The sequence below is a fragment of the Mustela nivalis genome (assembly GCF_964662115.1).
Source record: "Mustela nivalis genome assembly, chromosome: X".
Lineage (NCBI taxonomy): Eukaryota > Metazoa > Chordata > Mammalia > Carnivora > Mustelidae > Mustela > Mustela nivalis.
In genome coordinates this window covers 100,374,675-100,402,112 of record NC_139040.1, presented here as the reverse complement: position 1 = coordinate 100,402,112, position 27,438 = coordinate 100,374,675, and the positions used below count along the sequence as shown (strand labels likewise).

At 48.4% G+C, this 27,438-nt stretch overlaps 2 protein-coding genes across 4 annotated transcripts in view; both read right to left on the bottom strand.

Moving 5' to 3' along the window:
* The window catches only part of SRPX (sushi repeat containing protein X-linked), a 117,796-nt gene extending 106,577 nt beyond the window's left edge, over positions 1–11,219 (bottom strand). The window contains exon 1 of one of the 2 annotated variants that reach the window (XM_082717901.1): positions 10,945–11,219. In XM_082717901.1, the coding sequence (XP_082574027.1) occupies positions 10,945–11,020 (76 nt within the window). In that variant the 5' untranslated portion in view covers positions 11,021–11,219. The remainder of the gene's footprint in view (positions 1–10,944) is intronic. The other variant, XM_082717900.1, reaches the window with a different exon arrangement.
* RPGR (retinitis pigmentosa GTPase regulator) overlaps positions 1–27,438 on the bottom strand; it is a 147,995-nt gene that overhangs the window by 45,300 nt on the left and 75,257 nt on the right. Inside the window, exon 18 of one of the 2 annotated variants that reach the window (XM_082717893.1) lies at positions 15,781–19,916. The exons of the other annotated variant lie outside the window; for it this stretch is intronic. Coding sequence (XP_082574019.1) covers positions 19,890–19,916 — 27 coding nt within the window. The 3' untranslated portion in view covers positions 15,781–19,889. Of the gene's footprint in view, positions 1–15,780; positions 19,917–27,438 lie in introns of those variants that run through there. 2 annotated transcript variants of the gene reach the window in all.

Genomic DNA, 27,438 nt, shown 5'->3' with positions numbered 1-27,438 from the left:
CTGTCTGTCAAATAAATAAATTTAAAAAAAAAAGACTTAATGAGGTCATTAGCATATCAATGACCCTGAGCAGTCCTGCAAGAAAGAAGCCTCCTTAACCCAGCAGTTTCCCAGCTACACTGCTTTCTGCTGCCCCTAGAATATATCTATGAACTTCCCCGGGAAGCAGTGCTTCAAGGAAGCCACTTATAGAAATGTTCTACTACGGATGGTCCTGACCAGCAGAAAGACTAACCGCTCCTAAGAGAACAGCACCTTGTAAAAGATACATTGTCCAAGTCAAGCCCCCAGCACCCAGGTTAGGGGCCTGGGGAGAGTTGCAGGCCATGCCACATAGCAAGGTCCTGGCAGGGCAGCAGATCCAGAAAGATGCTGAGAAATGCACGCAGCCTCAAGGAAGTCTGCCAGCAGCTAGCAAAGGCCTCCAGCTTTGAATTAGGATACCAGACCTTGGCCGAGAATTGGCAAGAATAGACCCTCGTTTCTAGAGGGCCTGGAAGGTGACCAAGCCTCAAACACGCCTCAAACAAGCCTCAAACAGATAACGAGACACCCTGTTCTCTGTCACATGAATTCACAGCAACAGTGTATGGTGCTAGTTACAGCCTATATCTCTTAAAAGACCCTCGACCAAAGGCGAAGTTGAGCCTCACTGGGAATGAGCAGCAGCCCGAAATACCTAGGAGTATGTTAAAAGGTAAATTCTGATTTCTTAGGTCTGAGGTGGGTTTTGAGATTGTAGAGTTCTCCAAAGCTCCCGGACGATGCTTGGTTCACGGTCCATACCCTAGTTCAGGAGTGGCAGATTTTTTCTGTAAAGGGCCAGACAATAAATACTTTCGGCTTTGCAGGCCACATGGTCTGGGTCATGACTGCTCAACCCTGCCGTGGTATCACCAAGTGGCCACAGACAAGTACCCAAACGGGTGAGCCAGGCTGGGACCCAGTGACACAGATATCTGAATCTCATAGAATCTCCCGTGTTAGAAAATATTCTCCTTCTGACTTCAACCATTTTAAAACTGAAAAACCATTCTTACCTCACTGGTCATACAAAACCAGGCAGCCGGCCCCATCTGGCCTGCCCGGACTGACTTTGGAGATCCCTGCCCTAGATTCCTAGTCCCCAGCCCAGATCTGCCAAAGCAGAATATCAACCCTAACGTCCCCTGCCCCCCCCCGCCCTGGAAAAGTGGGAGGCTCCCTTTTTATTGCTGTTACCAGTTCAGTCTTCCTGACTTGCCCAATTCGTGGGGCTACAGGGAGGACGGGGGGGGGGGTGTGCTGAGGGCGAGGAGCAGCGTGTACTCTTCTGACTTCCCACTGGTGTTGTCCTCCCGCCAACAGGGCTGCCTCCTCCCTCACCCCAGGGCATCAGTTTCTAGGACAAGGATGTGTAGTCCCCGAGGTGCCAGTTCTCAGTCACAGGATGATGTCTCGCTGGTGGGACAGGGGAGGCCCAGACCGTCCTCCTCTGGCTTTCTTAAGGAGCTGAAATTATTTCTAAAGGACAAATTCACTGCAGAGCACAGCCACACGCAGTCCCTGTCACCCATCACCGAAAGACGGCTTTGCTGCCGATGCCGCTGGAGGTTCAGCCAGGAGAGAGGGCTTAAAAGGACACAGAGTCGAGGTCCCTCTCGGGGCTGGGTTTGTTTTGGAGTTGGAAGAGGGAGTAGAGACCTAAAGGCTGGGCTGGCTTATCTCAGGAATGTCGGGAACTTCGGAAAGGAAGTCTAGTGACAAGATGAAAGCAAAGCCCACAGGAAAGGGGGAAGGAGGGATGGAGAGCTGTTGTGTGGCGCATAGAAACAGGCCAGCCGCCCTGGTCTGCCAAACGGCTAAACTCATTCATCACACCGGTACTTCTGAAATTTCACCGTGAATAATGATCAGGGGAGGGGTCTTATTCGAAAGCACATGCTGCTCCATGGGGCCCAAGCCTCCACTAGTCTCACTTGCTCCCAGGGAATCCCAGGATTCCTGCACGCCAGGATGCTGTCCATATGCCAGTACCCTTTCTTGCTTTGTTCTTTTAAGCAGTCACAAGCCGTGAAATACTATGGTGGATTCCACATGGGCTGAGCCACTGAGAGCAAGGACCAACACACGGGTAAGGTTGTTCAGGGACTGGCCTACATCATCACACCCCCCAAAAGAGGGAGCAGGGTCTCCAATCATCCTGCCCGCCAGTCTTCAGCCCTGAGTCCTGGGTCGGCCTCCATCCTTTTCCTAATGAGCCCAGAGTCTTGTCTCCTGACCAAGCCCAGTACCCCATACCCGCACAAGGCGTTTCCTTCTCATTTTTCCTTCTAACGCACCCAAGGGTGCCTGATAACCAGCAGTGGACCTGCAGCCAGCAGTGAAAGGGTGGTAGGCAGCCGTAGGTGACTCTCACCAGTCTCCTTTCGTAGCTGGCAGAACAGACGCTGCTTTCTCACTCTGTCCTTGAGTAGAAGCCATTAATGACCTGAGCTAAAATGATAGCACTTAATCAAAATGACAGATAATATCAAGAGTCGTTGAGGTGTGCAGGAGCTGGAACCACCACATGCCGCTGGTACGAATGGACAAGGGTACAGTTGCTTTGGAAAATCATCTAGGTATCTAGCCAAGAGAAATGAAACCATATGCCCACAAACTTACGGGACTGTTTACTGCATTACTCATAAAACGTGGAAACACAAATGTCTATCAGCTGCTGAATGGATAAAATGTGGTATACCCACGCAGTAGAATAGACTTCAACCGTACAAAGGAATCAAGTAGTGAGTGATACCTGCCTCAACACGGATGGGCTTTGAAAACATGACTCTCCGTGAAAGTTGCCAGGCACAAAAGGACAAATATTGCACGATTCCCCTTCTACAGAATGTAACAAGTGGGTAAATGTGTAGTGACAGAGAACAGGCCAACGGTTGCCTAGAGATCGGGTGTCAGGGGTGGGGAATGATGGCTAAGGGGCACAGGGTTTCTTTTGGGGAGAATGAAAACATTCTAAAATTGTGCTGATGGATACACAACTCTGTGAACACACTGAAAATCACCGCATTCGTTTCCATGGGCGAATGGTCTGGGATATGAATTCGATCTCATTAAGAATATGGTGACCTGGGGAGCCTGGGTGGCTCGGTGGGTTAAAGCCTCTGCCTTCAGCTCAGGTCATGATCCCAGGGTCCCGGGATCGAGCCCTGCATCGGGCACTCTGCTCTGCAGGGAGCCTGCTTCCTCCTCTCTCTGCCTGCCTCTCTGCTTACTTGTGATTTCTCTCTGTCAAATAAATAAATAAATAATAAAATCTTTAAAAAAAAAAAAAAGAATATGGTGACCTATCAGTTGGGGAGCTCAAAGCAAGTGGTGGAGAGAGGGAGCATCTGGGACTCCCAGCCCTCGAGGAACACGCAAGCAGCCCCAGGCGTGAGAGCCTGCCGTGGCAGCCAAGTGCCGAAATACACGGGGACCGGCCCAGCAAGCGCAGGCCGTGTGACTGGCTCCGGCCTGCCCCTCTCCCCCGGGGCCCGGCAGGTGCCTCACACAGGGTGGCCACTCGAAGACTGAATTCAGGGCAAGGCCAGAGCAGCAGCGGGGCACAGTGATGGGAGCTCTGGAGCCACCACTTAGCTCTAAACCCAGCTGTGCTTCTCATGCCCTAGGTCACCCTAGACAAACGCCCTCCAGCTCGCTGGGCCTCAGAGGCTCATCCCTAAGACACAAGGAGCTACGTCTCAGGCCCTCCCAGTCGGATATCCCATGGTTCCAGAGACCAGGTGGCCCACGCAGGGGAGCCTGGATGTGGATGAGAAACTCCTCTGAGAATCTCCACAGAGCCTGAAAGCTCAGCTCTGGCCGGAGGCATTCTTCCCGGCAGCTCTCGAGCCACGAACACGCTGAGAGCCACCATGAGGACACGAAGGGGACAAGAGACCCCAGGACCTGCTCACATAGCCGGAGGCTTCAGATCCATGAGTAACTAATGGAGAAAGAGTATGTTTCCACCCCTTGGAAAGCTAGATGGGAATCTAAGTGGAAACAGGATTTCAACACTGGGTATTTAAAGGACTCGGAGCTTTTGTCTGACGAATGCTGAGTCAGTGGCAACAAGTCTGTCAGAGTTCCTATATGGAACGGCCAATCTGGGGGCAGAGTCACAGAAGGTGGGGGACGTGGCCACGCCACCACTTCCTCACCACTCCACAGTGGGCCTGCCAAACCCTGGCTCAGTCTTTGCCCTGTGGCCCTAAATTAGCCAGTATTTTTGAACATTCCTGGATCCCTGGATCTGGCACGGTCACTCAGCTCAGCCACCCACACAGTAAGTGGCCGGCCAGAGTCATCAGTCAGAGGGTCCCGGGATGCAGTCGGTGTTGGACAGACAGATGCTCACAAGGCACAACTGGGAAGATGCTGCCGACAGCCAGCAATGGGACATGAGAAATCAGCGGCCGGTCCCCTGGAACCCAACACGTGACAGGTCACTGCAAGAACAAGCGGGGCAGGAGAAAGCTCACAATGCTATTTCCAGGCCAAGGCAGAAAATCTGCCCCCAAGTCTGTGTTCGGATTTGTCTGACTATTACTCATAAAAAAGTTCTAAAACCATGATACTCAATTTACAACCCCAAACCTCTGGGATAATCCAAGCCATTAGGTCCAAGCCCATTTATCCTCTCCCTGGAGAACAATGCAGAAAGAGACATCCAGTATGAGCTAAGGATTACGGGCGAGTGAATCATGCATCTCCGGAATGAAAACTCCAGAGGTTTCTGGGTCGAGCGCGCCATGCGGATCGTAAGGTCCAGGTGAAACCAATTATCATCTGGAAAACTTGGGAGCTCAGCAATGCTACCAATGGCTTCTCTCTTGCACAAGCTTTAGCCTTAAACCTTGATCTGCAAATCCTGCCTCTGGGTCTCCCAGGAGTTTCTGAGTCTCCCAGAATAGTGTCCCAGGGGGATGTGACATCCAACAGCCCCAGCCATTAACTATGCCTTGGCTCGTCGCCCGTCCAGAGGGGGTCTCCTGTTCAGGACAGTGCAAATTTCCTCTGATGTTTTGCTGTCGTGCATTCCTTTTTCTCTGGGAATTAGCATCTTGGAAATTCCAGTGAAATCCTACAGGGATATTTGAAACAGAACCCTTGTTCTCCGCCACGATAAATTATTTTAGCCGGTTCTTTAAGCCACGAATACGGACTAAAGATCCTCCTCCAGGTCGCAGACTCTGGGCTAAGCGAGGGGTACAACGAGTTGCCAACCCAGGCCCGAAGGCAATTACCATCTATGATTATGCCTGCTTTGTTGGGTGTTGATTTTTAGGCGAGGAGGAGAAGATGTACCCCTGGTCGCGACCTGAGGGACCCCCGGCTCAGCGGTTCCATCGCAGTTTTCCTACTCTGACAATTTCATCTTACTAGGCACGTGCAATGTTGTGTCCATTAAGGGCAGCTTGCTCATGCAATTCATGAAGAGCTTCTAGTTGAGTAGTGGTTCTGAATTGGGAGAAGGGCCTTCTCCCCAGAAAAAGAACACCCACGCGGATTTTTCTTTCCAATTTCCAGATGTTCATAGGGAAGTGCCCGGACCTCTGCTAACCTTTCTTGGGCCTGGGGGCCACTGTCACGGGCCTCAGCCATCCACGAACATCATTCTCCAACGTCCAGGCCCAGTGCTCCTGCAATGTCAGGTCTCTGGGCTCCCAGAGCCTGTCGACCCGCCGGTGCTACATCATTTCCCCCCATAGATAAGCCCCTGTCTCTTTCCCATAAGAGAGAAAACACCAAGAGAAGGAATTCCCCACTTTCTTCACCCCACTGTCCCAAGCACACCATCATTCTGTGTCCGCTTGAAAAAGTCTCTGGGTAGAGCCCCGTTTTCATTAAAAAAGGCAGAAAAAGTTTCCATTACAGAACTACTTTCAAATATCCAAGAGAAAAGAACTGGGGCTTAAAAGGCTCCCATAAACAATGGCCCATAAAAGCTGACAGTCGAGAACTCACGCAAGGGCCAACCTAAGGAAGGGGCCGGCGTGAGCGACTCCCCAGGACCTGGAACTCGTTCACACCGCTCGGCTGGAAGTGAGTCTGTAACCTGGGTATTCATCATAACTTGGCTGCCACAAGTTCATACTATGGGATAGCCTGGCAAAAGGAATCTTTCTTCTGTTTAAACTCAATCTTCACTTTCAATTACCCATTTTAGCCGTGTTCTCTGAAAGGGGAATTGATGGAGCGCACACATTTGCGTTCACTAAGGAAAGCGTTCAACCACTATAGCAAAGCAGCCAAGAAAAAGAATAAATGTACGCTCCAGCTTGTGGCTGCAGTAAGTCTCTTGCCTTACAGCCCCCAACAGAGAAGGTTATTGCTTAAGCAGAGGGTGTTCAGGGACTGAAAAAGCAACCTCTATGGCCAGCGAGCCACAGTCGCTCTGCATGGAGATTCATGGTGGCACAGAGCCCTGTTGACCCGTGCATGATTCTCTCAGCTCCTTTCTTTCCAGTGGCCCATCAGCCACATTACAGGGCCAGTAACTTCACCAGCACAAACACCCTCTTGGCTCCAGGTGCTCGGCTAGGCCCCAGAATACAAAGAAAGGGAAGACGTGGTAGCACCCACCTTCCAGAAGTCAGAATCTAGAAGTATACAGGAGTGTGTAAATTATTGTACCGTACGACACATGTCATAAACACTGCAAGAGAAACATGGAGTGCCGTGGGTGTTTAACAGAAGGCAGAAGCTTCCCATTTAAGGGATCAAGGAAACGTTTCATCCAAAAGAGGGTGACACTGGAGGATGGGAGGAATTTGGGCCGGCAGGTGGCTGGGGTTCAGGGGGATGGAGGGAGGGAGGAATTCCAGGTGCAGGAAGCAGCAATCGCCAAGAAGAGGGAAAATGTGGTTCAAGCTCTGTGAAAACAGGTAGTCTGTTTGGCCACATTTTAGGAAACCAGGAGAGAAAGACCGAAAATTTAGGCTGGAAGCAATTGTATAGTCCGCTGAAAACAACTGAGAACTTTCTAGTTAACGTGACAGAGTACAGGCAGCTGCCACTCTCAGTGTTTGAGTAGGTGTAAAAGTAGTTGTACTTAAAGACCAGTATCAGTTATGATCCCAGAGTCCTGGGATCGAGCCCCACATCGGGCTCTCTGCTCAGCAGGGAGCCTGCTTCCCCCCCCCCGCGCCCCCCCCCACCTGCCTCTCTGCCTGCTTGTGATCTCTGTCAGATAAATAAATAAAATCTTCTAAAAAAAAAAAAGACCAGTATCTGGCCAGAGAAAGTAGAATGAATTAGAATGAGGGAGACTGTAAGCGAGAATGGTACGGTAACCATGGAAAAGAGAGGGCCTATATTTCAGTTATGGTGTAAAAACTGATGAGATCGGAAGGTCTGAAGACAGTGCTTGAAGGACAGTTTCTAGTGAGTCTTTGAGCTCACAAAGCTGTGACTGGACTGCAAGTTTCTCGGTGAAGAAAATGCTCGATGAAAATGTCCTGCTCTCCCCAGACTCCCTGCTTTTTAATTCCCCCTTTTTAATGAAGAGGAACTTTGTCAGATCCTTACACCTTTTAACTCCAAAGAGAAATTTCTAGCTTAGCCTGCCCCCAGAGAGACTTTAATTGTAGATTGTGGGGCAGGTGTTCACTTCCTAATACTTATCTATGAAGGTGGCACTTCGGAGGACGGCTCTGGCTCATGTGGTCTGGCTGGGCTTTGAACAAACCTCACTGGGTTTTCCTGACTGGTGAAACCACCCCTGCTCACCGGTTTTCTCCCAGGATAAGATTCACGGAGCCTTTCTTGGGGCCCACTTTGCTCATTCTTCATCTTCAGCTTTGCTTCCAGGATGAGGTAGCGTGAACCTCCGAACTCTCAGGTGTAAATGAGGTTTTAAGAGTTGATTTAAGCACAGAAGAAAAATGGAAATGCAGATCAAAACCACAATGAGCTGTCACCTCACACCTGTTAGAATAGCTATCATCAAAAAGACAAGAAGTAACAAGCGTGGGCCAGGAGGTGGGGACCAGGGAACCCTCTGCGCTGTGTTGGTGGGAATGCAGACTGGGGCACCACTGTGGAAAACAGTATGGAGGTGCCCCCAAAAGTTAAAAACAGAGCTACCATATGATCCAGCATTCATTCCACTTCTGGGTGTTTATCCGAAGAAAATGAAAACATTAACTCAAAAAGATATCTGCACCCCCATGTTCTTTGCAGCATTATTTATAATAGCCAAGATATGGAAGCAACCCGTGTCCACTGATAGATGAATGGTTAAAGAAGATGTGGTGTAGATACACACACACACACACACACACACAACAATACTATTCAGGCATAAAAAAAGGAATCTTGCCATTAGCAATGGACAACATGGAACTTTGAGGACATTATGCTAAGTGAAGTAAGTCAGATAGAAAGATAAATCACCATCTGACTTCCCTTGTATGTACAATTTGAAATACAAAACAAAAAACCCCAAGCTCGTAGATACAGAGAACAGACTGGTGGTTACAGAGCTGCGGGTACGGGAATGGGAAAAATGGGCAAAGGGGGTCAAAACGTACAAACTTCCAGTTACAAAATAAATAAGCCATGCGGATGTACTAATGTACACCATGGTGATTACAGTTAATTAATACTGTATTAGATATTTGAAAGTTACTCAGAGTAAATCTTCCAAGTCTTCAACACAAGAAAAAAAAATTGTAACTACATATGGTGACTGATGGTAACTAGACTTCTGGTGGTGCTCATTTCACAAAGTATACAAATAGCAAGTCACTGTGTTATACACCTGAAACTAACATGTAATGTCAACTATACCTTAAAAAAAAAAAAAAAAGCTCCAAAAAGACCAGAATAAAAACTTTTATCTCTTATAGCCATACAAACACAATCAAACACAGACAACTTTGCTACAAACTTTCTATACATTTCATGTGGATTTTTGTAGACACCGTGTCTTTGCTGGGCTGCAAAGAATGAATCCGATGCCAGAAAAGCTGCATCAAATTCAAAGATGGAAGAACTCCAGAGACCTTCTAGGAGTGGGAATGATTTATTCTCACTCTGACAGATTTGCTATTAAATCTCAGATAGTTGATAGTTATATAATGGTGGTGGTTGTGATGGGGCCCTTCGTCCCCGCCTCCCTCTTTTAGAGGTTCCTGATTCCAGGCCTCTTACCTTCCCTCTTACTGGAGACATAATGTCCAGTTGCTAAGGTAGTTCCTCTGAAATGATCTGCAAACCCTCTCTGTCACCCAGCACTTAGGGTGAATTCTGCTGATGGGATTTGCCCTGGGACCCACTGGCCTAGAGTCTCCCCTCCCCAGGCTTCCCAAGCCCCAGCAGAGCACATTTCCTGAGAGACCTCACTGAGAGGGGCCAAAGAGGAGGCAGCCTGCTGGCTGGCTGAATTAGCCAGGGGCAGTTCCCCAGAGACAGAGAGGCGTGCCCAAACTGGCACACCCATTTTCCTGTGGATGCCTGGGCCCTGGCAGCAAGCTACACTATATTAGGGTAGAAGCTGGGAGAAAGGAGAGCAGAGGGATTTCAGATGGAAAAAGAGAAGAGGCCCCTTGGCTGAGAAAGGCTCCAGCAGACTTACAGGCAGCTCAGAGATGCCTGGGACTTCAGCATGAAAGGCTGTCTCCAGCTTCTCAACTTCTCTCTTGCTCCCTGTCCAGTACTGACCTCCCCTTCCCCTCTTGGTTCACGGTAACCCAACTCCTAAACAGCAGTGGGCAGCATGGGAATGGTACTTGCCTGGGGCAGAGGATGAAGTCTCCTTTCTACTTTGCCTGGAATCAGTTCCCACCAAACAGCTCAAAACCCAGTTGCTGTATATATCACTTTACACACTTGTTTGAGTCATTCATTCATTTAGGGCTGTGCGGAGTATTTCCAGCAGCCTTCTCTACCTCTTCGTACCCCACTACCTGGGAACCCTCCACCGCCACCGGTCACCCAGAACTTGGTAGGTTCATTCCTTGGACTCCCGATTTAAACTGCCCATAGTGTTGAGCGCAAAGTCAAATGTCTGCACGCCCTCAAGTCCACACCACCCACCTTCCCATTAGCACTAAATTAAACTGCACCCCCGGATTTCTTTTCCATTGCTGGGGGACAGGGGTGCATCCATGTTGTCCTGCTCTCCTGAAGCCCCTGCTGACCAAAGACTCCCAGATGAGGGAGTCAGCTGAAGCTTTTTTAAAGGGCAAATCTAGAGATTTTGTGAACACCAAATCGGAAGATTTTGTCAACACCAAGAGAGTCCCGAATAACTACCTGGGGCCCCTTAGATGCTAGAGACCACGCCCCCGAGCAACAAGAAGCCACACCCCCTGCCTCGCCGAGCCGCGGGCGTGTAGTCCCGGTTCCTGGGGGCTAACCGAGCGCCTGCCACAAGTGACCACTCTCTGCCGGCACCTCTCTCCCAGAGGCGCAGACTTTCTCGGAATCCCCAGCAGGGGGGGTTTGGGGGATGCGGGAGAGGCCCCAGCCTGTGCCGTCCCAGGGAGCTGCTCGCCCGCAGCGCTTGCCCTGCAGCCCCCAGGGGTGGCCCGGCCCCTCCAAGGGGAGCGGGTAGGGGCTTCTTCCAGGACAAGCTGCGGGCCCGCCCCCCGCCCTCCGGGCCTCGGCGGTGCGCCGAGGTGTCGGCGGGACACCGTGTCAGGCACAACTCCAGGTGGGGAGAAACTAGCCCGCCGCCAAACTTCCCTTCGTGGTCTCGGGCGCTAACGTGGGTCCGCTCAGGCACCCGGCAGCGCAGACCACAGGGTCCGCGGCTCGTGGCGCCCGGCGTGGGGCCGACAGCCGGCTCTCCCCTCCCGGTGCCCAGACGCGAGCCCGCTACGCGCCGTCCCCTCCCTGAGGCCGCCAAAGCCAAGTCCCGGGCAGACAAAGGGCTCCCGGCCGGGGACACTGCCCCGCCTCCGGTCCTACCTGGGAAGGCGCGGCTCGGTGGGACCCGCAGCAGCAGCAGCAGCAGCAGCGCGGCCCGGAGTGCGGGGCTCCCCATGGCGCGCACGGCGCTCGCTCGGCTGGGCTCGGCTCCGGCTCGGCTGCGCCGCGCGCCTTCAGGGGGCGGAGGAGACAGACGGGGCCGAGGGGCTGCGCGGCGAGCGGGTGAAGCCCAGCTGGAAAACTCCTCCCTCTCGCCCTCCCTCCGGCTCGCCTGGGGCCTGCCCTCCTTCCGCCGCCTCCCCCGGACGCTGGCGCGGTCTGGGGCTCCGACCTAGCCCCTCCTTTGCTGCCAGCCCTTCTTCTGGAAGCGGGGCTGGCCCCCCAGGGCCGGAGAGCTCCAGGAACGTGCCCTAGCACGTCGGATGACCCCAAACACTTTCCTGCTCTCTGATTCCGCGCACCCCGAATACACACACGGGTGCTCAACCTTCTCCCAGATCCCGGATCCCCCACGCTGTCATCTGTGCTGAGAGCCGCGTGAGCCATTCTGTGTGAAGGGACAACCGATCGGGTCCACAATGGCCCCTGCGGCCTGGCTATTAACGGCCACGTTCACCGACCTGACCCTCACGACCCCGTCTCGGGTTCGGTACTATTATGCCCATTTTACCCAAGAAGACACCGGTGCTTGGAAACTTGCCCAGTTCACCGTTATGGGCACAGAGGGGATTTGAAGTTAGGTGTGCGGCTCTGAGGACACCAACGTCCATACTACAGCTTTTTTGTTTCTCTCTTGTAAGGGAATGAATCAAGGGCTGGAAGGGGAGCCTGCTGAACTGTGGTTTGGAATGGGGTTTGGAATGGGGCTTGAGGTTCTCTTTCCAGGTCGGCTGATGGACAGGCACAAGGCACAGAAAATTCCCCATGTCTCACCCCAAGTCTTGGGAATGCAGCTGTTGCAGTTTTCTGCAGCCCAGTTTCACCATTTCCTGGGTTGTTCTCCACCACCTCCAAGGACATCAGGACAAGCCCAAAGCCTCCAACCTGTGGCCTGCCATCAGGATAGGGTTTCAAGGCTGCCTGCAGGAGGGATCTGGTTTCTTCTTTGAGTCTTTCCCAAATGTTTTTGTTTTGTTTTTGTTGCGTTGTGAACCCACAAGGCAGCACCTGGCTTGTTTCCTGCCCCAAGGGGGTCTTAGCTAAGGCAAATTGCAATCAGGGCTGCTGCATCAGGTTGTGCACTGTGCAAAGGTGCCTGGAGGAAGAAGGATGTGGAGCGGAAATCCAGCCACCTCTGGGTCAAGGAGCCCTGCACCTAGGCAAGGTCACATACATTGAGGAGGGGCAACTTTCTCCTTGGCGACTAGTCTCATCCACTAGCTAGGCTAAAAGCCCTGGGAACATCCATCCAGAAGGGTTTCAAATTCTTTTATCCCAGTTCTCACAAAAGCCCCTGGACTTGAGCTTCCATCTTAGTGGGGGTAGGTGCTTTTCTCCATCTCCAATGAGATTCTCCACAGCTGCTCCCTGCTCAGGAAGCCAACAACCCTTCAATAACACCCTGAGTCACAAGAAAATGAGGGAGAGCCACCTCACCTGTGGACTCTGTCAGACCAGACTCACCTGGGCCTCCGAGTGGTTCTCAACCCTGGCCAGCCACAAAGGGCCAGGGGGAGGGGTGGGCACTTCATGAAAACATCACATCAGGGCTGGACCCCAGACCAATGAAACTAGAATCTTTAGGGAGGTGGCCTGGAGTTTGGCCAGATGCATATTTTTCTTCCCCCAAGTTCAGTGGGGCAGGTTTTTAAAATGGGCTAAATTCTGGACCAGCATTTCAACCTAGGCACCACTGACATTTGGGGCCTGACACCATTTTGCGGGGGAGAGCGGCTGCCTGCGCACCAGATGCCAGGGAAACACCTCCTCTTCCAAGTCATGACAATGAAAAACTGCCAGACGTCACGTGTGCCCCAGGGGAAAGTTTGCCCCCAGGGGAGAACAACTGTTCCGGGCTCATGAACAGAGGTGAATATGTACCCCAAATTCCAGGTCCAGGTTAGCCTGCCCGGTGGCCTTCCTTCACCACACCACTTCTGAAGCGAGCTCTCCTCACAGAAACCAGCCTAAGTTCTATTACAGGGCTGAGAAGGAACCCCTGGCTCTCTCCTAGCACCGGAGTCTGGCTGAATTACAGCAAACACCACTCTGTGTTGAAGAGTTTTCCTCTCTGCGTGTATAAGGCTAAGCAAAATGAGCTGTCAGAGAAAAACAAATACCATATGATTTTACTCACATGTGGAATTTAAGAAACAAAACAAATGAACAAAGGAAAAAAAAAGAGACAAACCAAAAAACAGACTCTGAACTATAGAGAACAAACAGATGGTCACCAGAGGGGACAAGGGTAGGGGGACAGGAGAAATAGGTGACAGGGACCCAAGAGCACGCTTGCCATGATGAGCACTAATGTAGAAAAGTGTTGAATCACTACATCGTACACCTGAAACTAATACAACACTGTATGTTAAGTATGCTGAAATTAAAATTAATAAAAGATTATACCAAGTTTTATGGTAAAAAAAAATTTTTCTCTTTGCTGCCCTAAAGCAAACTCCAATCAGATTTTATTATTCTTACTATTACTACTATTATTATTTTTTAAAGAAGGCTCCACACCCAATGTGGGGCTTGAACCCATGAACCGGAGATCAAGATTTGCACGCTCTACTGACTAAGCCAGGCACCCCAACACTGCTACTATTATTCCAGGTTTCTCTCTCTCTGACAGACGAGATGGGGGCAGAGGAAGGGAAGGGAAAGAGGTTATCAGTTCCTCCCACAATATCTTGCTAGACAATAGGACAGTTTTGTAGAATAAATCTGGCAAACAACTGAACCCAGAAGATGGGGTACTGAGTCCATGGAAACAGGAAGAGGAGTCACTCAAGGGGTGCCACAGAGCTCTGATCTCATTCCTGTCCCACTGGACATAACAACTGAGGAACTGAACAAAAGGACACGGTTGGTGTAAGACACCAAGACAGGCAGGCAAGAAGCAGGTTCCAAACATCTCTATGGGCAGGAATGCTGTATAGACGCTGAACGGCAAAGAAGGATCAGTACGACATGCTGCATTAGACCTCAAAAACCAAGCACACAGATACAGAGGAGGTGAAAATGGCTTCAAGGGAAAACCCGTGAGAGCACAATCTAGCTGCTTCCAAAGGAAGAAAGAAAGATTTCCCGGGCCCCTCAGGGCCATGCTGACAGCACCTCTTCTGTCCACCGAAGCATTCCTGAAGGCTGGGCAAAGTGCCAGAGGAGAGGAGAAGAGAACACAAACATCAAAGCCTGGTGGGGGGTGTGGAGGTGTCTTTCCACTCTGTGCAGTGGCGAGGAGCTTGGCTTAACCACCACATTCTCCTGAGTCAACGCAGGATGACCCACAGCGGAGAAAGAAGAGGATTCCAGAACTCACCCCCACTTTCTGCCTTGCGTTTGTCAGCTGAGACCAGTGAAGGAGAACCTTCCGGCCACCTCCCTCCCTACTGAAGGACAGATTCCCTGTGGACGGACGTCACTCAAGGTCCTTCCCTGCCTGTGCCCCTGCCATTTCCCCCACACCTCCTTGTCCTCCTAGGCTTTCCAACCAGTTCTTCTCTTCTCTTTCCACCTCTTTTCCAAGTAAAGGGCCTGCAGTTTGAGGGGAAAGCTGGTGGCCCACTGCACCTCAGGAAATGGACTGACGTTTCCCAACGTCGAGGAGCCACTCTGAAGTGAAGCAGCCTGCGTCGATGCTTCCCAGACCATCTGTAGTAAAGGACCATTATTTTAAGATGTCCAATCCAAAAACCAAAACAATAACAAAATAAAATAAAACAAAATGTCCAGGGGCACCTAGATGGCTCAGTTGGTTAAGTGTCTGTATTTAGCTCAGGTGATGGTCCCAGGGTCCTGGGATCTAGTCCCGCATCAGGCCCCCTGCTCAGTGGGGAGCCTGCTTCTCCCTCTCCCTCTGCCCCCTCCCATAAGCTCTGCGCACTCTTTCTCTCAAATAAGTGGATAAAAAAAATCTTTAAAAAGATTTCAAGGGGCACCTGGGTGGCTCAGTGGGTTAAAGCCTCTGCCCTCGGCTCAGGTCATGATCTCAGGGTCATGGGATCGAGCCCCGAACTGGGCTCTCTGCTCAGCGGGGAGACTGCTTCCCTTCCTCTCTCTCTCTGCCTGCCTACTTTTCTGCCTACTTGTGATCTCTGTCTGTCAAATAAATAAATAAAATCTTTTTAAAAAATTTAGAATCCATCATTGATCAATGCTTTTGTAAAATCACTAAACAGGGCTCACTAGAAAAACAAAATGGAAAAAAAAAAAAAAAGCCAGAGAGCAGCATGGCTCTGGGAAGCACACTTCGAGTAGCACAGGGACAGTGGATTTAGCTTTCATGCTCCTGTACGAACTACAGACTACAGTAGACACTCCAGGTTTGTGGGAACTCGAGACAAGGACAAGGAGATTTGATCTCAATCTCTTGAAAATCCTGCTAAAGGAATGCCAGAAAAAGAAGGCGCGTTGGGCTTTTACTGACCACTAACTATTAAATATCTGGAGGGGAGAGGGTTAAAGTAAGAATGTTCCAGATCAAGATCAAAAAGCAAAGGCCCGTCCAAGAATAGTATCTGTTTACAATACCCTGGCTTCAAGAGATTTCTTCTCTTTCTAAGATAAATATCCAGAACGAAACAACGCAGGCTCTAGAGTATGAAAAATGTCTGCAGCATAAGGGAAATGGAATATGTCTGTTCGAAAGATTCAAAGGAAATAATTTCTTTTATAAAAATAATAAGCTACCAAGAAAGGGAAAAGCAACTTTAGAATATATTTATTTGGCGTATTCAGTAACAGATTCGAGGGAAATGCTTTTAGAAAGTAGAAACAGGAGGTCATACCGCGAATTGAGAAATAAAAGAAGGCAGAGATTTACAAAGGTAATTAACGGCTTTTGGGTTCACTTGCCACATGCTAGGAAGTGATCATTCCTGCCCTGCGAACCAGAAAAAGCTGGCCAAGTGGAAAAATCAGTCCCTTTTCTCGGACCCAACGAAGCACTGGATTTTCAGGGCAAATCGTCACCTTTTGCTATGCAGAAAGACCGGCATAGCCATACAGTGCTGGCGGAGATGGGCTTACCTGGAGCAGGAGACACTCGGGAGCCATAAATTGGTAGGAACACATAAATGGCAATTTAGAAAAATTGCTGTAAGTTGAGTGCGGCCTGTCAGGAGCGTGAGAAACTCCTGGGGCTGAGGCACAGCACAGACTCCCATGGTGCTATGGCCTTTACCTCCACGAAGCCTACCAGGTTTTCATGATGAAGATCCAAGACAGACCCCGCCTGCTCTGGCACGCGGACCAGGAGAGCAATCCTTCTGAAATAGGCCCAGAGACTTCTCCACACGAATGGGCCTCTCCCCGAGGGGAGGGGCTTCACCAGAGCCTTATCTCACTTCGGGGAAGGGAATTCCCAGAAGAACCTCATTTGGGGAACTGCTTCCGTGGTCTGGAGTTGGGGGTGGGGGTTCTGCCAGCCACGGCCACTCCAAATCTGGGTCATAGGTGTGGGTACAGGAGTCAGATCGGGTCAGGAGTAGAACTTTATCCCCAGCCTCCGTGATTAGAGGGGCAAGCACAGGTGCAGGCAGGCCAACCAAGCTTGCGCAAAAAAATGTTCAAACAAAGCCGGATGGAAAGAATCCATCTTTGGTTAGGCACCATATGAACTGGACCTAGGAAATGCTAGCTCTGAGTGGGGCTCGGAAAGCTGAAAGACCCCACTATGCAGGACACCCTGCCACTGGGGCCATAGGCCCCGGGACATATAGCAATACTCAAGGTGGCAGCGGCAGATGAGGAAGCATCTTGAAGTCTCGGCAACCTCCTCTGGGTGAAGCAAAACCTGACCCTTAAAATTCTGTAGTAAGTCTCTACCGCCTCTTCGGGATTCTCACTCCGCTTTCCAGAAACTTTGGCCTGCTACTGGCACTACTGGAGACTGAAGGCTTGACCACAGGTCACCAAGTTCCCATGGAATCTGAGCTGCCTGTCACAAACGGAGTGTTGTCCAGCTGGCCAAGCCATGCAGTTGGGTGTGCGGAGCAGCACTCCCTCACCAAACAGAAGGCCCATGAGATGCATCAGGTAGAGGCCCAAAGTTCCATGGCTCCTACTTGCACTACATGACCTTCTCTCTTCTGGTCTCCATCTTGGGCCTGATGGAACATTCCCTAGGACTGGGTGACTGAGGAAGAAAAGCCTCAGAGAGTGGTGCCTCAGGGCCACCTGAGATGGCAGAGCAGCGCGTCACGCACCGCAGCCCTACTCTCTGACAGCTTTGAGAGGCCTCGTGGAGGGGAGACTTAGAAGGCGGGACTTTGACTAGTTTACCTGATTGTGTGGATAGACAGTCACAAGGGATATGGATTTTCCTCCCCTGGCCACAGGTTTCTGCCCAGATCACCAGCCTACAGCCCCACAGAATCCCTTCTGTGCCATCCTGGTATTTCGCAGTTATAGCCTCCCGTCGGGATACTGCCTTCATGGCGAAGGGAGTGAGGCCATGGGCGTGCGTGCATGGAATTCACTGGTCTTACCAGGTCCCCATGAGCCTGTAGCAGCTTGCTAGAGGGACAGCACCCTTTCGAAGACACCAGCTAAGTGCGCTGCAGGGTTGGCTGAAGTCCTTCTGGATGCGTACATGCTTCGAGTTGGCCTCCAGTCTACCATGCTGTGACTCCCATTACCAATACTCACCATCCGTGAGTCCAGGGGTGAAAACAGGAAGGCCACTACTCTGCGCTACCTCTGGTGATCCATTAGCAACACGTTACTTCTCATCCTTGTGATGGTGTGTAGGCTCTGCGGGTCTCGAGGTCTCAGTTCCAGAGAGAGGAATGCTCCCACCAGGGGGTCCAACCATGACCCCACTGAAGAAGAAGTAGAGACCGCTGCCTGGGCACTCTGGGTGCCTTGTGCCACTGAATGAAGAGCAGAGAAGGGGCTGACTACCTGGCTCAGTGATCGATCCTGACCGCCACGGAGAAGCCGGGTTGCTACGACCACACAGTGGGCATGAGGAGAACATTTAGAAAGCAGGGAATCCTCCAGGTGCTTTGGCTATGCCCGTGTCCTATGATTAAAGCCTACAGAGAACTACAACAACTCAATGCAGGCCGGGCTGCTAGTATCCCAGAATCTTCTCGAATGAAAGCTTGTGTCACTCCATCCACCAAGCAAAGAGCCACGACCAGCCACTGAGGTAAACTGCTGACAGCAAAAAGAATACACAAGGCTAGCAGGTAGGAAGAAGACAGCTATGAAGGTCAGCGAGGACCCTGTGACCATGGCAGAGACAAGGACCATAAGAGTGATGAATATTTCTCCCTTACTTGAATATTGATGTCTCTACATACGTTAACTGGATATTTTTGTTTTTTCTTTTCCATCCCCTTCTCATCTCATGTAAGCTGTATTAGTACTAAACTTGAACTCAGGAGCTCAGGATTTAAGTTATACGGTATCAGTGGAAGAATGTGAACCAGGTTGGAGAAGGATCCACATCACCCAAGGAAAAAAATGGACAAAAAATGCATTCTCTTCCGGGGGAAAAAGTTACCATTTTTTTTTTTTTTTTAGTTGTATAATGCTACGCAGAAGTAGGACTTCGATACGGTCCTTCTGCAGAGATTAAGTTACCTTGAGGAGATGTGTACGGACGCTAAGTTGACTGGGGGTGGATTTTATTGGCTTTGTCATGAGTCAACTTGGCCAGGCTGAGCTACAGTTCCCAGAATTCACTCTCTTGTTTGTTTCCAGTTAGGGTCTGTCACAGGGGACATTCTTGGGGAATCTGGAGGCCGGAAGGGGAGCAGTGGCCATTTCATGGTTCCCACCTTGCCGGTTTGCTGACTTACCTCACTGGCGTGAAGCAGCTGGGCCTGCGAGCGCCCTGCCCCTCCCCCATCCTCCCTCAGACGGAGCCGAGTTCTAGGCCACGTGTTACGTGCTTAGCTCTTGACAGAGAGCACCGCTTCTGCTGGATACCCTCATCACCAAGGTCAGAGGCAACAGGAGCTGACATAGGTCATGGCCCTTCCCTATGGGGTTCCAGCTCAAGCTTGTGGGGTCCAATCTACCATAGTCTCCCCACTCTACTTCACAGCTTGCCTTCTCTACCACCTCCCCTGTGAACCTCAAGCTCCAGCATCAGACTCAGAGACAACAGCCATACAGACACTGCTTAGCAAGCGCCTGCGATTGCAGAAGAGCAGTTCCTGTACCCCATCCATACCGGTCGTATGCAACACAGCTCCCCTACTGACTCTGCTTCTCTGCCTGGACTCACCCTGCCACAGGTACGGAGCCAGTGCAGAGGGTAAATACGGTGGGTTTTGACCATGCTAAGCCCGGGGGGAAGGCCCACGTGGAGATGGCTACTGCTAAGACCACCAGAGATTCAGTAGGAGACATGAGGATGTGCTTGCCTGGAGGTAGAAGCTGAAGATACATACCTTGAGAACACTGGAGATAAAAAAGCAAGAACAGGAAAATGAGGATATACAAGCGGAACAGGGGCAAGGGAAGAAAGCCATAGCAAACATCAGCTCACAGGTCCTGACAGGGGTCATCTGAGTCTCAGAGGGGAAGGCCTTTGTTCTCGCCCTCTTGCTAGATAGGACCTGTGGAAATATACCCAAAGGAACCCGCCCCAGGACTAGAAGCTGACAGAAAATGCAAGCAAGTGAGGAAACATCAGTTAGGTCTCGTGGCATCACCTCTTTCCTATATGGCATTGAGCCCCATGACCTCAAAGCCCTCTCCCTGGGTCGGAATGTGGTTTGTGGCATTGCTTTCCCTTCGGAGCAGAGAAGCAGGGGGCCAGCACACTTCTGAGGCTGGAAGACTCGCAGGTAGTAATGAGGAAACAATCAACTTCTGTCCCAGAGGCTTTGCACCTGAAAAGGAGAGTTAATGTGTTTTGCATAAAGACCATCCTCGAGGACAGGCTTCCAACCATGATGATACCGATTTCCCAAAGAGGACCCCAGCCCTTGGCCCAGTGGGGTCTGTGCAGGATTCCGTAGAAGTAGTTCGGACCCCTTCACCCTTTATTCTCACCAAGATTCTCAGGCTGCCAACCTTGACGGGGGTACAACGGACCCCTGGCGGAAGGCTGTAGCACTCCACTGCTTCCCCTCTCTCCTCAATCCCTGAACATCCTGTGGACGCTGGCACCTCCTGGGGCCTCCGTCTTTTAGAATGCTGATTCATCCCAAAGCATCTGCGGAGGTAATGGCCTTGACATATGTTTCCAGTCCAAGAAGGATGCGTTGGAGGAGAGGGAAAGTTTTCATTTTCTCTCTTATAATCAACCCAAAGGTCAGCATAGGACATAGACTGGAAAATTAGTCTTTGAGACTCCAGAAGAGCTGCCAGCCACAAGAAGAGCTGACACACGCCCCTGTCTCTGTATGGACGGGACTGGCTGCCTCTCCCTGTGCTTGTACCCATGCCCTTTCTCCTTGTTTTCCTCAAGACCTCTCGTGGATCCTGAGGGTTTCTGGCTCGTTGTGAGGTCCTCAGGGAAGCCAGAGCACATGCAGAAACCCTGCTGCTTGGCCAGAGCTCTGAGGGCTCCAGCCAAGTAGAAAAGCAAGCCAAGTTTAGAAACAATGAGTTAATAGTCCTTCCTGGGTTGCATCATACTATTAGTGATAACTAATCAAATGCTTCATTTAGTCAAATCCTGTTGGACTTTTTGTTCTGAGCGCTTTTCAAGGATGAGCCTCCCTCTGACCCTGGTGAATAGCCAAAGAAAAGTTGATGCATGGAAAAGTTACAAGATTTGCTCAAAGGCCCACAAGAGTTGAACACGCCCAAGCTAAAAAGAGATTCTGAGCTATCCACATTGGGATTCTACATGAATATTTTTTAGGTGGCTATTTGCAGCTTTCCCACATTGCTTGGGTCCTTCCCTCTCTTTGCTGGAGTGGGTCCTATTTCTGTTGGTTTGGAACATATATGATACAGGTGGGAACTTCTCTCACGTGCCTCATGCTCCTTCTCTTTAAAAGGAGAATGCATCCGTGATGGGTCTCTTGAGCCTCTGATCTGGTACAAGGAAATTGAATGCTTCACACACCTTATTCTCAAATGTGTGCTGTTGCACGATGGTCCTATTATAACATTTTCCTTCAATTCTTTCTCTTTCAAAAAAGTTGTCTAAACTCTGCCTCTGTCAACCTGTGTCAATTGGGGTCCCACATTGTTCCTCCAAATTAACTCCTGCTGTCATTACCACCATGTTGTTTGTCTCAATAGACCTGTTTTAGTCATCTTCATACACGTCTCAAAGGCATTCAGTACTAATGACTCCTTGCCCGCCCCAGTAACACTACTACTATTCAGCTTTAAGGACACCACACCATCATACTTCCACCAAGTCTGGATGCTCCTTAGCTTCTCGCTACCCATCAACCTCTGGGCAACCACTGAATGTAATGTTCTATGAGAATCTCTATACTCTTTCCCTAAGGGATCTCATCCACACTTAGAACTTTAATTGCCAGCTAAATACCAAGAACTCATAAATCTATAACTTTAGGCTCCTCTATGTGTTCCTGACCCCGCTACATGACTCCTCTTGATTGTTCAAAGACATCTCCAACACTACACGTACTGAACAGAATCGAGACCTCTAACCTGCAAAGCTGCTTGTCTCTAGTATTTTCTGTCTCTGTGACAGGCACCACTATTCATCCTTGACTCCTTCCTTCCACTCCACCCTACCCATAAGTCCTGTTGATTTCCTCCCCATCATGGCACTTGAATCCAGCCACGCTGGTTCATCTTCATGCCATCCACCTGACCTATGCTACATTCCATCACTTCTCAACTGAACTCCCATCAGTGACTTCCTACGAGGTCTCCTGAATCCACTCCTGTCTTTCCTACAACCTCAATACGCTCTCCACTTGCCATAGTCAGAACAAATGGTCAATCAACAGCTTAAACCCTGAAGGACCACTGGTCCATGTAGATGAACAAGCGTTCTGCACACAGCATACAAGGCTCTGCTGATCTGGAGTCCGTCTTAATGCTCACCGCCCTTGCCGTCACTCTCAGGACTGAAGTCACACTGACCTTTCACAGTCTGTGCTCTGCCCCTTTCTATCTCAGGGCCTTTGCACATACTTTTTTCCTTCTGCTTGCTTTTCCTACTCCTTATTCTAGGTAACATTCCCTTATTCTCAGGTCATATCTTAAGCAGAACTTCAGGAAGCTTTCCCAGGCTCCCCAGTGGATAAATGGAAGTCTGCTTGTTTTATGTGCTGTGTTTTTATCAAGATGGCTGTGATAATACCACCTCCATCCCTCGTGTTCTTCACAATGGGACATTGAACACTCCTCCCACCAAGGAAGCTCTATATGTGCTGTCTTTTATCAAGGGTCTGTGGGTCTGTGGCTATGCCAGAAATGAGCAAGCCTAGGTCATATGAAGGGATACAGCATTGTCTGTTTTTCCATTTTATTTATTTATTTATTTTTGGAGATACTCATTCTTAGAAGCCGGCAACTGCGCTGTGCAGAAGCCACATGAAGAGTTCACATACAGGCATACCCCCTGACAGCTCAGATGAGACCTCAGCCAACAGCTAGTGCCAACTGCTGGACAGAGGAGTGAGGAAGCCTTCAAAATGACTCTGACCTGTATTTCACCTGCTCGAGAGGCAAATCCTCCTTGCTCTAAGCCAGTCATGCCAGCCTCCCAGGGACCCATTTAGGGGGATGTGTGTGACACAGCAGGACATTAAGTTGGGAGGGGACACCAGAAGGATTTCTTTACTTCTTCTTATAAATCATGTTCCCCAAGAAGCAGGCTCTGAGATAACAGTGAATGTGTAGGAGGTTCATAAAGGCGTGTACTTAGGGTCCGCACCTGTGCAATGAAAGAGGCGACAACAAGAGGGGGCAGAGGGAGATGTGCAGCTGTGATACGGTCTCAGCGAAGACCTCAGCCAACACAACAAAGACCTGAAGATGGTCCCATAGAGTTTTCTGAGTTGGGGTGAGGAGGCTGTCATTTTTAAACACGTGTGACAAATGGTTATTGAATATTGGCTACCCCCAGGAAGGGAAGGTGAACTTGGATAAGGCAGTTCTCATCTGCAGAAACCATTTCCGAAAAGGGCTGCCAGCTGCAGGCTCTGCCGGAAACACTCCCAGCAGCTGGGAGAAGTCCTCGGCTCCTGAAGAGGGTTACAGGCAGCACATCACAGCATCCACTATATTCCTACAAGAATCATACAGACAAGAGAAGTTTTTTTCTTTCTGCTGATGGCATGTATGGATGCGATGCCTGGAATGTCTCAGCCATTTCACGAGAGCCAACATATGAATGAAGAGAACTGCAGGCAAAACAGAACCAGAGCCCCGATCCATGGGGCTCGGGGCCTACTTGTACTTCTGACCTGCTTGATACAGGTGGTAATAAATGTCCTTATCATTGGCATCGGTTGAGCTCTAGGGCTTTCTCTTACCTGCATCTCAAGCATCCTAGCCAAGGACAGGTAGTTCAGGCAACAGATGATAAGACTTGGGAAGCATATAAAGAATGGGGAAGAAGGCATAGGTACAAGAAACATTACAAAGAAAGCATCAGCAAAACCTAAATCCTGGCAGCATATGGGGTAGTAGGGTGGCTTCTTTTTTATAGTAGCCACAATCTTGTTTTTGGAATGGCCAAATAAATTAGATGGGACCAATATTCCATCTGTGATAGCTATGTTTTGTGATAGACCAACACCTCTTTCTTTCTAGGAAACTGTATTTCCCTTTTGTCAAAAACCTAGTGGGATGAGAAATCCAAATGGCTCCCTTTCCAGCTATGGACACCCAAGGGGTTTCAGGAGGAAACATCCAGCTGATTCTTCCTTATTTCCCCCATGCAGTGTAAGGCAGGCACCATGTCTTGGTTATTTGGACCCCGAATCTAGAACAGGTGACAGAAAAATGACAAAATGGTTGGGTTTTTATTTTTTTAACGCAACAGCAGCACATTGACTATTCTCATAGTGCCCATTTCCCTGTACAACCCACCCCCATCCAAAGCCACCCTCCTTTGGCGTCTTTCCAAATCCTTTTCTTCTTCGTTCCTGTAAATATTGTGCACTCCTGAAACCCTACTCATTTCCCACCAATATCCAGTCTCTCTTACACACTAGTGCCCCAAGCTTTAGTTAGGCACTTGGATTCCCAATTCAGTATGATATTTCCTCCCTTGCCATTTGGTGTGGTCATGAGACTAAGTTTTGTCCCTTAGAGGTAAGTGGAAGTAATGTATGTGACTTCCAACTTGTCTTCCACCAATAAGTTCATGTGCTCCCTTAAGCCTTTCCCTTTAATCTTGGCTGGGAAATGAGAAGTAGGCAGCTAGCTCCTATGAAGTAAATGGAAGCCCCACACTGAGGACTGTATAGCCTTTTTCTCGAGCTTGGACTGCACGTTTCAGAACTGTGATCTGGGAGGGAAATAAACACCTTGAATAAGCTACTAAAGAGTTTTCTGTTGCAGCATCGTATGTGCCCTGAGTGATCCAACTTACAGTAAGCTTGTAATTTGTGATCAAACAACCTTCTCTGATATGCCTAGGAAATTAATAATATGTGTTCATAATATGGAAATATTAGTAAGACTCATGCTTTCATGGGGCTTCCCAGCCCACATATTGATGGACATGAAATATTTAAACATTTCTGCAGCCAAGAGACGCTGCTGCAGACACTGGAGTATTTATAGCATAAGACAGGAAGAATCATGGTATTTGTGTTTCCGTAAGACTAAGGAACCATTTTCATCTTGGATCCAATCTAGACATTACTTTTCCTGCCAAAGCTGAACTTGGATAAAATTCTCTCTTTCACCAATGTGGAGCAGAAGCCATAGGAAGAGAAAACTTGAGTTTCCACTGAACACAGAATGGAGCCACAGCACAGAGAATGTGATCTTCTTTCCAGAGTTGTATGGTAAAAGCAATGGGCTTCTTTGCAGAGTATTGGAAGGGATGGACGGTATCTCAGGACTTTAGGTAAACTTTGGGCAATTACTCAATGTAGACATAATTTTCTGTAAACTTTCTGAAAGTTTATGACACAGACATTTATTAACTACCAAATAGCTATGTTCTCCCCTATATTTCCTAGCCTTCTTGCAATTAGGTGGAACCATGGGACTGATTCTGGCTATGAGAAATGTGATCCATCAATCCTAGGCTTTAGCATTTAAGAGCCACCAAGTATAGTTAAAAATCTTCCCACAAAGAAAATTCCAGGCCCAGCTGACATTATTGCTAAACTATAACTAACATTTAAGGAAGAAATAATACCAATTCCCATAAACGCAGAGAAAATTGAAGGCATAGGTACAAGAAACAAGAGGAAAAGATACGCCCCAATTCATTCTATGAGGCCAACACTACTCTGACAGTGAAACCAAAGATATCACCAAAAAAAAAAAAAAAGAAAGATAAAAAGAAAAAGAAAAAAAAAGAAAAGAAAAAAACTATGAAATAATTTCCCTTATAAACACAGATGTAAAATTTCTTTAAAATTTAGCAAATTGAACACTGTATAATATAAAAAGTACAATATATCATGACCAAATGGAATTTATCCTAGGAATAGAAATTAGTTTTAACATTCACAATTCAATGACTATTTTCACCACATTAAGAGACCATAAAAGAAAAACTATATGATAATCTCAACACAGCAGTAAAAGCATTTGACAAAATTCAACATCCATTCCCAGTTTTAAAAAATTCAGCAAACTGAGACTAGAAGGAAACTTCTTCAAACTAATAAAGAGCATTTACAAAGGAACTGTAGCTAATATCATACTTGGTGGTACATGACTGAATGTTTTCCCCCTAAGATCATGGTGTCCACTCTTGCCATTTAACTGAATATTCAATATCGCATTCAAAGAGCTAGCCAGTGCAATCAGGCAAGAAAAGGTAATAAAATATTCAGACCAGGAAGAAAAAAGCAAAATTTTGTACTCAAAGATTAAATGATTGTCAACATAGAAAATCAAATGGAATTCATAAAAAGCTATTAGAACTAATAAGTAAGTTCTCTGTACTATATACTAGATAAACAACTGAAATTTTAAATATAGTACCATTTGCCATAGCATTAAAAATATGAAAGATTTGGGGATAAGTCTCACAAAAGCTGTGTAAGGTCTAAATACCAAGACAACAATATTACTGAGAGAGAGAAATTAAAGTTCATGGATCAGAAGCCAAACTGATCTATACATTAAACTCAGTCTAAATCCTAATCTCAGTAGACTTTTAAAATAAAAATTAACAGTCTGATTCTAAAATGAATATGGAAGGCAAAGAAACTAGACAAGCAAAAACAACTTTGAAAAAGAACAAATTTAAAGAACTAACACTCCTTGACTTCAAGATGTTTTAAACATCTACATTAATGAAGATAATGTGGTATTGACATAAAGGTAGACAGACAGATCAATGGAATAGAAAGTCTAGAAATAGGCCTGCACATATAAGGTCAATTGATTTCTGACAGAGGTGCAAAGGCAATGCAGTGGAGAAAGGATAGTCTTCTTGACAAATGGTGCTGGGACAATGAAACATTCATATGTCAATAAAAAAGAACTTTAACCCACACCTCATACCAAAGACAAACATTAATTCAAAAAGAATTGTAGTCCTGAATGTAAAACATAAAATTACAAAATATCTAGAAGAAAACAGGAGGAAAATCTTTGTGAGCTTGAGGTGGGCAAACATTTCTTAGATATAACACCCAAAGCACAACTCATAAAAAAAGAAAAATGTTGTTAAATAGAATTTCATCAATATTGAAAGCTTTTGCTCTTTAAAAGACAGCATTAGAAAAACCACAGATGGAGAGAAAACATCACATATTCAACATATAAAAGGAGCTCTCAAAACTCAATATTAAGAAAATAAACAATCCCCTGAATTCATAAAAGAGAGTTCATCAAAGTAGATATATGGTTTCAAATTAAAATGAAAATGAGGGGCGCCTGGGTGGGTCAGTTGATTAAGCACCCGACTTTTGCTTTCAGCTCAGGTTGTGATCTTGGGGTCGTGAAATCAAGCCCTGTGTCAGGGCCCACGCCCAGCACAGAGTCTGCTTGGTATTCTCTCTCTCCCTCTGCCTGTCCCCCCCACCCCCCATCGACTCAAGTACGCTCACTCACTGTACTCATATAAATAAATGAAATCTTTAAAAACATTAAACCAAAATGAGATCACTACTTTTCAGAAAGACTCAAATTTAAAACACTGCCATATATACCAAGTGTTGGCACAGATGTGGAGAGACTGAAACTCATTCATTGCTGGTGGAAATGTAAAATGTTATAACCACTTCGGAAAATAGTTTAGCGGTTTCTTAAAAAGTTAACAATACACCTGCC